The sequence below is a fragment of the Stylophora pistillata genome, chromosome 7 (assembly GCF_964205215.1).
Source record: "Stylophora pistillata chromosome 7, jaStyPist1.2, whole genome shotgun sequence".
Lineage (NCBI taxonomy): Eukaryota > Metazoa > Cnidaria > Anthozoa > Scleractinia > Pocilloporidae > Stylophora > Stylophora pistillata.
In genome coordinates, this window is record NC_142525.1 from 12,078,778 (window position 1) to 12,091,154 (window position 12,377).

General features: G+C 39.1%; 1 protein-coding gene and 1 long non-coding RNA gene across 5 annotated transcripts in view; one reads left to right on the forward strand and one right to left on the reverse strand.

Annotated features, from left to right (window-relative positions):
- LOC111343078 (proto-oncogene tyrosine-protein kinase receptor Ret-like) overlaps positions 1-1,930 on the reverse strand; it is a 65,883-nt gene extending 63,953 nt beyond the window's left edge. For all 4 annotated transcript variants that reach the window (XM_088727772.1, XM_088727771.1, XM_088727770.1 and 1 more), the window contains exon 1: positions 1,592-1,930. In XM_088727772.1, coding sequence (XP_088583898.1) covers positions 1,592-1,736 — 145 coding nt within the window. In that variant the 5' untranslated portion in view covers positions 1,737-1,930. The remainder of the gene's footprint in view (positions 1-1,591) is intronic.
- A 7,654-nt stretch (positions 1,931-9,584) lies between these two features.
- LOC148726652 (uncharacterized) lies at positions 9,585-11,103 on the forward strand. The gene is made up of 2 exons (XR_015989799.1): positions 9,585-9,864; positions 9,972-11,103. It is a non-coding gene; the product is annotated as an uncharacterized LOC148726652 (long non-coding RNA).
- The last annotated feature ends 1,274 nt before the right edge of the window (positions 11,104-12,377 follow it).

The window sequence follows — 12,377 nt, forward strand, 5'->3', positions numbered from 1 at the left end:
CGTTTTCGTGCCAGATTTCCACTGACGTAATCCAATATGGCCGGCCTGTGATAAAGGCGAATATGACGTTAGCTAGAACCATCTCTATGAGCCATCCAGTTTCTCAGCCAATCAAAGCACTCGTTCTCAGGTAGCTATGTTATAAATAAAAAGCGCATGGATTTTTGCGGTTACATGAAATTCGCCCCGCAATGATACATTACTGAAGGATGATGAACATAGTCACATCCACTGGATCTTAAAATATGCTCATATATTTAATAGCAGATTGCCTGATCTTTCTCGGAATAGATAACATCCACGAAACAAATATCGGAGTATATTTTTCCGCCAAATGAGGTTCTCATTTCTGATGGTTTTTTTTTCTTTTTGTTTTATTAATCTGAATAAACCTTCTCGATCCAAGACGGATATGGCTAACACGTGCCTAAAATTTCGTTTCATCTTAAGTTTATAAACATGCACCTCGTTTTATTGCATCAGTATAAACTTTCACGCAATAGGCGTTGCAAACAACCATACATTATAGTATTCAAATGAATGGAAAATATCGCTCGGATATTCACCCACAGACATTGATATATTTTCTTGTCCTTCAAAGGATTAGTTGCCTCAGGAATGTAACCTTCCAAAGCTTTTACTGTGCAGATATTCTGTTTACAAATATTTATTTCGTTAAGTCAACAGAAGCTACAGCAGGATTGATGTATTGCGGGATTTGTAAGTTTAATTTCGTTCACAGAAGGAAAGTCTAATGCGCTTTCAGCCTTGACTTATATCGTTATAAATAGCTTTCACCGATTTGAAGTTAACCTCTTCCACTTGCCAAAGTTCCAAAAGATATTTGATTCATTAATCAAAACAAAATGACAGGAAAGTAAAAGTATTCATAGACCTTCGACTACGGCGAGGTGTAAATTGATTCGTTTACAAGAGATCCACAACAACAACAACAGCAACAACAAAACTCGTCAAATTCTGTATCAAATGGAAATAAAAATATTTCTGTACCCAGTATGAATGCATGAGTAAGCGGAAGTCACACGTATCAATCATATCGACTCTACATCAATCAACCGCAACTTTCGAGTGTTCAACATTCAACTAACAACCGAAACAGAAAGGTTCCGTCAGCAAAGTCGCTAAAAGTTTACGACTCATAGGCGGCAGGTTAAAATCGTAGAAAAATGGTGAAACATATTCAAAAATACCCTAATGCAGGTTAGGACATGCCGAGTAGTACACCTGATAAATTGCCACTGACCACGAAGCTGTCAGACGGGTGATGATAACAAATCTCAAATCGATTAGCAATATGGTAATATTCCCCCATTGCCTGTTTGAGAATTTTTGATTTTTCCGCAACTGCTCGCTTTCGCAGATTTTCGAAAAACAAAATTAAAAGATATCGGAAATAGATTTATAAAAGGAAATATATCATTACAAGCCACGAATATGCAAAGCGGAACATGTGTCGGCGGATTATTTGTAGGTATTAGAATGCGAAAGAAACATACATAAAATGGTGCATGGAAGCTCTGCAAAAGCTACATGATACGTTATAGCCCCTATATAAATGAATGAAAGATACCTGATGAAGAGTGACACTCAAGATTTCTTAAAATCCGCGAAACGGTGAAGAGAGCGAGGAGCAATTTCATCGCAGTGTAAATGTTGCTCGACTCCGAATGGACGTTGAACGGGTAGCGTGACACTAAGAAATAACTCCACCGCATCCGCCGTAATCCGATGAGTCAACGAAAGTTTGATACTTAACCACAGATCATGGTTCTTCCCGGTGACTGGTACAGAAGATGAATAACTTGCTTGTGTAAGATCGAGGGCAACGGGACAGTTGCCAAATCAATCACGTCAGCTGCATATATTATCTGCCCAAGGAAGTTCTAAATGCTAAGCTCCCTTTGTGACCACCAAAAAAAAAATCACCTACCCGCAAACTTAATATTGTCCGAAGTGTCACGCATGAACGACACCTGGGAATTAGTTTCTGCTTATTTACACTATGCGGAAAGGTCGAAAATAGGCCTCGTCTGTCGCCCTAAGATGTCCTAACAGTCATAAAGATCAGAGGAGGAAGCATGGTGACCGAATCGTTGGTGCATTGTGTTCCTGGGAAAGATACTGTACTCTCAAAGTACTTCACCTCGTCTTCCAGATGTAAATATGAGTACTGGTTGGGAAGAAATGGGGCGATGTACTGTGAGTTATTAGGAAGTTAATGGCTTCTATGTACAATGAAACCCCACTTGATAATGATCATGCGCCTGTTTAGCCCCTGTGTTTACGTGAGTAATTCCTACATGTAGACAAATATGTAGGAAATATGACAATGTACACTCTTCCTTACTCTTATTTAGCCAAATATCTGTATAAAATTCATTTCTGTCTTTTATTTCTTTATGAAAAAGTTGATCAAACGGTTAACACTGTGCATTATCATCAGGAAATAATAAATATGATTGATCGTAGGAAAAAAAGATAAAAAATGATTTTGGCTGCAATGATTTCTTTATTCTCTTTGTGATTTATTTCTGAGTCAAATCAGACATACAGTCCCGATCGATAAAACGAAATAGAAAATTTTTCAGGAGAAAGACTCAATTCTTGCGACTCAATTCCAGGGGCTGTACCCTTAGGGGGAAGGGTCAAAAGAGAAAGTGAGCGCCAAAAGGGTGGTTCATACCTCTTTGTAAGCTATTCAAAAAGAGGGTCATACTCGTTTTCCAGAATTTTTCATGAGGATTTTTATGATGTTGCTTTATTATGCCATGGCACGTTGTTTTCTCGGAGGACCTGCTTCTTGCTCCTGTCGTTGACTCTTTGTGAGGAGTGTGCTGAGAGGTCCTCTCTCATTATCGTGATAGGATGAGTAGTACAAGTTATAAACGAACCTCAAACGCTTTTACACTTGAAACTGCCCTGAGAATCAAATCTCTGTAATCAGTTACATGGTCTTCGTCATTCAGAGTTTCTTGGTCAGCCTTTAGAATCCTTGTTTTGAATGGCTTTTCATTTTCTGCATTCTTCGTCATTCACAGTTTCTTCGTCAACCTTTAGAATTCTTGTTTTAAATTACTTTTCCTTTTGTGCATTCTTCGTCATTCAAGATGTCTTCGTCAACCTTTACCGCCAACGGAAAATCGGACGGAGGCACAATTAGCCAACGGGTAACCGTACCTTTCCCCTCAAAATAAACGGAAGGGAGGGAACGTTCCCCTAAACGTAGGCTAAGTCACAGCGCAGACTTGAGGAACTGTGAGTGACCGCTTCAATGAAGACAACACTCACGTGCTTTTAACTCGTTATGCAGATTACCTTTCTGACCCGCAATTTTTCCAATCCACACCCCCAGTCGTTCATTCGTTTATTCAGTCGTTCATTTACAAACCAGCCATGGGTATGAGAATCCCTGAAGGCATTTTAATTCCCCTACCTTAGGCCTGTAAGCTCATTATAGGTAGCTTGGTTTCTTTTCAAGTCAGATAGTTTTGCTTTGATTGCTTCTTTGCATGTGTTTTTTTTTTTGTTTTTTTGTTTTTTTGGCTTTGAAAGTAGATATTTATCCCTCTCAAGCATCCTTTTTGCCACCAAAGTACTTTTTTTTTGTACAAATTTAATGAAAGGCATTGAGCAATTTATATCTAATATGTTTATTTTTATAACATGTATTGAATATTTATTCAGCACATTCTAGCCACAAAGATTATAAATCAAAAGCTGCTTATGCCGACAAACTTCTCACGGATGGGGTCCTGCAGAGATTTAACTGGGTCATTATTTCGAAAGGTTGCTTCACTGTAGAGCTTTCAGTCTTACGTCTTAAAATTTGAAGGACCATGACTCTCGAGGATTCGCTAAATAATACTTTCCCCGCCACTACCTTTTTTCATCGAAAAAACTACGCTCTAGCTTATTCCTCACGTTCACGAGACACATCTTTAATTCTAATTATTTCTCACGTTCAGTGAATCCCGGCTTTTTTCAAAAGCGAAAGAAGGGTTCTTGACGCTAATCGTCCGCCATTTTATTATCTTTTTTAGCAGCTTCATTGTTTTGTCTATCCCGATGGCGAAATTCGTTATGACAGCTTATATCACCATGACACCAACCTAAAGGTTAATGTTTTAACAGTTGCCTCCAGCCGTGCACAAAATTTGTTTTCATAACGCTACCGGTAAAAGCTTTAGAAAACTAATGAGTTCACAGTTTCATCTAATACTTCAGAATAAATCAAAGTGAATTCTCTTTTTCATCCTTTCCGATGCTCGACTAGACATACTGCTAGTCTTCAGTCTTTTTATTTCTTGACCTTTTACCCTCCACAGTTTCGGCCTTATTCCATCGAGGTCTTTGTCTATGCAGAGTGATGTTTAATGGCCCAGTGATCAATTGCACTGTGCATTAAGCTCGTTCATTTCACAGAGTGAAATGAAATGAATGTAGTAATTTACAGCTATACAAAAGGCGACTTTTTAAACTGACGCCAGAAAGTTTCATTTGGAATCGGAAATGACTTTTTAAATTGATAAAAACGAGGAATAGAATGATCACGTTTTGTGTTGTCATTAGAAGCAATGTCTGTACTTAATCCAATAGACAGATTCATCCGATCTTTTTTCGAGTTTCTCCCTTTTTAAAGATCTCAGCTCGTTTCACTCTCGTAAAATTTGCATGTTTCAGTCACTACACAAACAGATGCTTTTTATCGTCAACTTTTTGATGGAAAGACAAAAGGCATCTCCACAAGGGGCAATATAGAAAGACAGGTGTTCCTGTAAATCTCCTAAATTTGCATTTCTATCGTGAACCCAGAGCATATTATCATTAGAAAAAATAATTTAATTCGTTCCTAAAAGAATGGTAATAATTCATGTGTCGAATCTGCTCCAAAAGAAAAGGACATCTGCATAAAGGAGGGTAATTTTCGCGTGCTGATTGTGGATAAGGCTTAGGTTTTTAAAGAACTTTGACAGTCGAGAAAGCCTCACTTAGACGATTCAACAAGGATCGCCAGACATCAAGAATGGACGTCTCCCATGAGCTCTGTCCGCTTTTCATCCTCGACGGAAACAACTCCGGTGGAGCACCCACAGCTTTGAATATTTTCGTGGTATTTTTTAACTGTATATTTTTGCTGATAACATTGATATCAAACGCACTTGTTGTTTTTGTAATATGTTTCAAGCCTTCACTTCGCGCTTCATCCAATATCCTTGTAGCATCTCAAGCAAGCGCCAGTGTTGTGGTTTCAATCCTTGCACAACCGTCATTAATCGTTTTGGAAATCGAAGAGATCCTTGGAAATGCGAATGGCTATTGCATATCTCAGTTGATAACTATTGTGGTGTCAATAATTTGCATTTTACTTTCCTTCTTCTCTGTTTTGGGAATGGTAGCAGATCAATACTTGGCTTTGCAGCATTCGGTGTGGCATGCCTCAAAGATCACACCGAGAAATGCAGCCTTTATGGTTCTCTTGGTATGGTTGGTGACCACTTTGACATGTTCTCTGCTTGTTGCCTTTGGCGGAGCAGAATTATTTGTATTTGTTACAATATGTCTGGCTGTATTTGTCATGTTTTCCACTCTCCTACTGAATGTCAAGAATTATCTAAGAATTCGACAATATTTCATGCAGGTTCAGCAACAACTTGAGACTCCCTCCAATATGCCTACACGTGGGATCAATACGCCAAATATAGCTCGTCATCAGAAAGCTACAAACATGGTCTTTTTTATCTTGGCATCTCATTTTATAACGCATGTGCCTTTCTTTAGCACATTTGTTATGGCGTATAAAGTTGGATGGTCGACGTCATTGCAAATTTCCTTAACTTTGGCGCTGACAATTGTTTACGTCTGTTCTGTATTATGCACTCTTATTTGCTCTCGGTGGAACGAAGGGATCCGACATGCAGTTTTTCACATTCTGGGTCTCTGAAAGTTGGTGTTCAACAAACTGTGTTGAGGAAAACTCATAGTGAATGTAATAATACCTAGATAACATACTGAGCGGCCCACTATGGTCATTATTTATACTCAAAATCTAAGTGCTGTTTCAGTTTAGTGTGTTGCCATCTAAAGTATAGCTCTGCAATTTATACACAAATAGTATCACCTTTGTGGTATGTTGTTGATGATTGTAGCTTACTCATATCTTATTTTTGGTTTCCGGCCAAGTAAAGTGCCGTTAGATACAATGAATGTATGAAGTTCATATATTTTGAACTGCGGTATTAGATACATATGATGCACGACCCTCGCAGTAGAGAGCGCTATTTATGCAATAGCGAAAATCAGAACTGAAAAAAATCAGGCCTGTACAGGATTCGAACTACTGACCTCTGCGATACTAGTGCAGCGCTCTACCAATTGAGTTAACAAGCCAACTGGGAGCAGGCCGTTAAATTGATTCGTAATAAACCCGTGATGAAAAATCAGATACAATGAATATATAAAGTTCATATATTTTGAACTGTGGTATGATTTTCGCTATGGCATAAATAGCGCTCTCTACCGCGAGGATCGTGCATCATACGTAAAGTGCCATTAAATATTAATAAGAGATCTTGATCAGGAAAAATGCCCTTAAGCAATTCTGAGTCATTCGTGAGTTTTTTTTGTTTTTGTTTTTTTTTGTTTTGATTCTTGTAGCAATGCTCAGCGACATAGCCTGGGAAATCTCATTTTTCGCTCACTATCGTGAATAACAGTTTCCGTAGAATTTTGTATTTTTGTCTGTTTTTTTTTTTATCTAATTTGGTTTCGAATAACTTAGTACTAATCAGTTTTTATGTGATGAAGTTAAGTGATTCGTATCACTTGCGTCTGTTTCAGCGAGCTCGTATTTAGCAATACTGTGTACTTAAGGACCGAGAGGGAGTGCCAGATAGGAGAATGTTCATGTCGAGGTCATAGCATACGGACCGAGCGCAGGGAAGTACGTGCGTCTTAACCGAGAGCCAAATATTTTCTTACCCCAACCTTACTTAGTCAATATCATATTTCTGTGGCTTTTTCTTTTCTTTAATTTCTTCTCTTATCCCACATCTCACGGGGCCGCACGGATTTTTTCGGCCCTGCAAACGCTATCGAGTGCGGCCCTTAATAGGGAATTTTTGCCTATAATGCTTTTTTCACGAAGAACGTGGACGGACGCACAAAGGGTGTCATCATACTTGAACTCAGACATATGTCTCATTGAGTGAATAATGATAATACCAAGCTCTAGATCTTAAGTTGAAACTTCTCTTTTTCGAGAAAAAAAAGAGAGTGGATCAAACGCAGGCTAAAGACTTGATAAACCTGTGATGCTAATCGCTTAAGTCGAATTTGACAAACAGTTTATCGAACACTTTCCTTTTAACATGAGCTTTGATACTTAAGGACAAATACTCGGGTTAATAGGTTATAAGATCGATTGAGCTCCTAATTTTAAGCTGAAGAAACAGGACCACGGAGGGGGAGGGGCTGGTAGGGCTATAGCCCTACCACTTTTATTGCTGAGATTTGTCCTCTAGAGCTCCAGTTGAGATGGACAGAATATAGATATTGCTACTTGAAAGTAATAAAACGAGTCTACTGTTGCACATTTGCCTCAAGTCAAAGGATCGGTAAATCTGTGCGGCAGCACTTAATTATTTGACAGGGGTTCCTACTGTGTGACAGACACGAATGAGGGGAACTAGGGGAATTTGCTCTGACCCACCTGCTTCAGGAACTCCATACTTCCAAACATTCTGTTTGTGGCCTGTTCGTTGGCTGTGCTAGCTCAAACGTTGTTCTATTTTCTTCGTTCTCCATTCGGAATGTCAAGAAGGATCACGAGCTTTTTAAAAGGTGCGAGATATGTGATGTGTAACTGTAAATTGTTGCCACAAATAATGGATATTTTTTGCCAAGGATATCGTCACCCTAATCAAATTTTCACCAAAGCGAGAATCCTTAATTCAAACTCTTAAGGGAAAATATAAAGACGGAAGACTAGGATACTCGTTTCCATGGAATTATTGGACTTTGCCCTACAAGGTGGAGAGTTAGCGCCAGTTGTTTCAGACGACTTCTGGAGAGCTAGTCAGTTCTTATGGAAGAGTGGGATGTTTGCTTGTCCGAACGATTACAGCCCGATGTGCGTGCAAGGATAATAGGATGTAAGACCCAAGTGGAACGATTTGAAGTTTTCTTGATTTTCATCTTCGAGAGCGGCTTTCTTCCCACACCGATAATCTATCTAAGATTCTTCAGGGTACTAAGATGGCTGCTGCCCGCGGAAAACGCCTGGCAAACCTAACTAAAGGAGACTCACAAAAATGCGCACTGATCAGAGCTTCGACCATTTCTATGCTAATGTTACCCATCAGAGTGAAGGCGTTGTTGGCGAACCAATACTTCCAAGAAAGCGGCGCACTCCGGCCAGACTGGAGGTTGGTGCTAGTGCGCAAAAAACAGTGCTAAATATCACTTTAGAATGGTCTATTACGAGGCTATTATCTTATCATTAGTGCTATCGACCTGCTTTTTTAACCAGGAAAGCTTCAGCTCCTACGCCCAGATGGAGACCCTCTTGGTTAAAGCTGCTAATGATGACGACTAGGAGGCAGAGTTAAAGTTTCTTGAAGAATTATGCAGCGAAGATGTTGATACTGGGGCGCTATATAGCTACCTGGACAACTAAGTATCTTGGAGGTTATGTTAAAGGAGAAAGTATCATGTTCTGACGAGATTCTGTTGGCGATGTCAAAGTTTCCAGAACCAAAACATGAGCTAATTCGGGAAATCCAAAATATCTGTAGGCTGCTTGCCGTAAATCCTGCCACCTGCACTGCTGGCGAGCGTTCATTTTAATCTGCAGTGTGTCTCAGGATGTGGCATCGATCCAGGATGGGTGATGAAAGGTTTAGCAACCTAGCAGTGTTAGAATGGCTACAAGCAGGAATGGGTGATAAACTGCTAGCAACCCAGCTGGGTTAGAATGACCTCAAGCAGGAAACAGACATTGTCTCTATAGCTGAAGTCGTACAGGAGTTTGTCTGGGAGCAGCTTCAAAACCTAGCAAGGATACGGAGGCTGTATTGGATAGTATAACAAGTGAAGACGTCTATGTTATATCTATTCAGGTTGTAGGTAAGATGGGGTGCAAATGCAAGATGAATGACGAACACTTTCTCAGCGTTTGTTTGTATTGGCCAGATTTTTTAGCCCTACCACTTTAAAATGGTCTCCGCGGTCCCTGAGATGGCAGCTAAATGCTTCGTTATAATTTTATAGGAAAATTCATTACCTGACTCGTGAATTTCGCGTTAAATTGCACGCGAAAACCGATATCGCAGGAATCGCGAAGCGATGAGTGCGATATTGGTTTTCAAGTGCAATTTAACGCGGAATTCGCGAGTCAGGTAGTGAATTTTCCTTGAATCAAATAACTGAATGAAAATAATAAAACAAGAAATTAAATCGGACGTATTACTGTTTGTTTTTATCCCGAGCGCGCGCTCTAGAAAGCCATTTCAAAGCCAATCGTCAGAGGTGTCATTATGTTAGCGAACAGAAAGCAAGGTTAGTCGTACGCGTTTGAACCTTCGAGAATTTTCTTTGTACCTTGTGCTTGATTTTACATTAATTTTCGATCTTTTTAAACAAGCTTCACACTATTTAAGGATAATAGTAGTATTTCATTTAATTTAAAAGCCGTTTATCGTTAACGTGTTTTTTCAAAATTCCAAATGATTTGCTCGAGAAGGAAAATAATTTACACCTTTTACCTCTTTAGTGGCAAACTGAGAGAAATGAAGTGTGCAAGCGAAAGAACTGATTTCAAGTTCAATAACATCGCGATTATATAAGGTAAGCGCCTTGAAGTGTAAATACGTGTATTGATCGATTCTCTATTCCCTTAAAAACAAAGAAGTGTTTCATGAAAAGTCCAAAAACTTTAATCTTTTTATTTGTAGAAATTCACTACAGGCGACTGCCATTAGCTGAATCGTTGAGACGACCGTTCGACTAAAAGTGGATGGAAATATTCACTGGAGAGTTGTTGAACGATACATTGGTGAACAATCCACTTAGCCTCTTGCGGCTAAATCTTCAATGCCGATATTCATTGATGCTGTGTTATTGCCAACTACTGATGGAAGTGCAAGGCTGTTGACATAAATTTCTCGCAAAGCTTTAGTGCGTGGACCGTCGCTGGCGTTGGCAGCTGTGACAGCTGTAGTGGTACGACTGAAAACCTAGCCAACTTTCTTGACATCCTTTGTTGTTTTTCTAAAAGATTATTGCTGCAGATGGATATCGAACCCGGGTTGGCGTGACCTGTTAGCTCGGAGATTGTTTTTTTTCTGGACCGTGTTCACAGAATTTTCTCGCTTTCGGGTTGTCGCGAGCGAAAGAGGTTTTTCATGCCTCTCCAAGAATTTGAAGTTCAGTTCAAAACAAGGAAGAAGCTCAGGCTTACTTTGAAAACGCTTTTTTGTTTTTGCTCTCTAGAAGGTGACGATGGTTTTGAAAACATTCTAAATTGACTTAGAAACCAATTTGACGATAGTCGTTGTGCTTACGTCGATGCGAAACAATTTCACTTAGCCTCGCTTTCAACTCGCAATTCCACGCTAAATACATCGCTTCGCTAACCAATCAGAATGCGAGATTTTATTCAATGATGCGATTCTAAGCTGAATTGTGGATCAATACAGAAAGCACAGGCGGTCTAAAATAGGTCTGAAGGTCTCAATGGGATTAAACTTATGCCGTAAAACGGCATGCGCAAAACAAATTAGTCGTTAGGAGCAAAATCTGCCAAACTTGAACCGTTACTCGTAGAAAAAAAAAAATTCTTTCATTGATGCTGTGTTACTGCCAACTACTGATGAAAGTGCAACGCTGTTGACATAAATTTCTCGCAAAGCTTTAGTGCGTGGACCGTCGCTGGCGTTGGCAGCTGTGACAGTCGTAGTGGTACGACCTTTTTATTTTAACAACCTTTTTATTTTAATCACAACGAAAAAAAAAAAAAATAACGCTAGCCGTTAAATGACGGATATTTTAACCGTCAGTCGTAAGAGCCATTACCCCATTGAGAGCCTCAGCTATAGGTTAGTCTGCATGAGGAACATAGGTTGATATAAAACAGTTCTTGTTAAAATAGCATAAAACTTTATATATATGACTGTATTATTTAAAGTGAAGGGACCGTAGGGGTCATCCTTTAAGCGGAAGGAATAATGATTTTTCTATCTCAAAAACTATTTTTTTTAGTTTACCTCTACTTTGCTGCCACATCTTCCCCAATAACCTTCCTTTCAATTAACAAAACGCTACGCGCTTGTCTTATAACCTTGAAAGTCGACGACTCGCTTTTGCTCTATCCGAGGTAGTGGCAGATCTAACAGTGAGCCAAACAAACTGACCTTAGAGACAACCTCCGTAATCAGAAAATACTCTCACGCTGATAATGGGCCAAAATATTTGAGCAAATGCTAGTGACGGCGGTATTTACAGAAACCAGAAAATCGATAACAGATTTAAAATAATCCTATACAATTTAATTTAAACTTAACCACAAAAGAACATTTCTTTTTTATCTCGGTTTACATATTACTATGACACCAACGCTCATAGGCAACTATGATAACCCACCACAGCTAATCGAACCCGATGAAAAATAGAAACTGAACAAACAATTTGATTCGGTGGTTGTTAGATCCACCCTGATGGAAGAGGATGTGTCTACTTCGTATCTATCTTCACACATTGGGCATTTGAAGGCAGCTGCGTGATCTCAGTCCCAAGACAAGCCTCTTTAGTAATAAGACAAGTAAGTCAGGCGACATTTCAATGTGTGCTGCTGCAGTGGACTAAAAGAGCTTTCTAAGACATATTAGGGAATAAAAGAAACCACGACTGTTTTTAAAAGGCCGAGTTTCATATAACTACGTATCCTTAATAGACCTAAGCCAAGTTGTTCAAAGATAGGGATAACCCATTTTATTGCGAGATCTGATTTTAGATGCGAAAGCTTTAAAAGAAAATTACTGCTAATTCTTCGTCTAAAATATGATGATTGGAGGCCCTAAAAGGAATAGAGAATATAATCCCAAAAAGGCTTTTGAAAGAAGAAATAAAAAAAACCTGGATCAAAATTCAACCTTGGGTTAGCGCTAGTCGGCCTTCGAATTACTAGGCCCAGGATGGTATTTTGTTTATTTTCTTTTAAATTTTGTTAATAGTTGTATCGTTATCTAGCCAAAAACGGGTTGATACTAGCTTTTAATCTCAAATCTTTATATCGATTTTGAGTGCGTCCTTCCAAAAGAGAAATGTGTTGTAAGACTGACTAAATATCTTTCTCCTACATT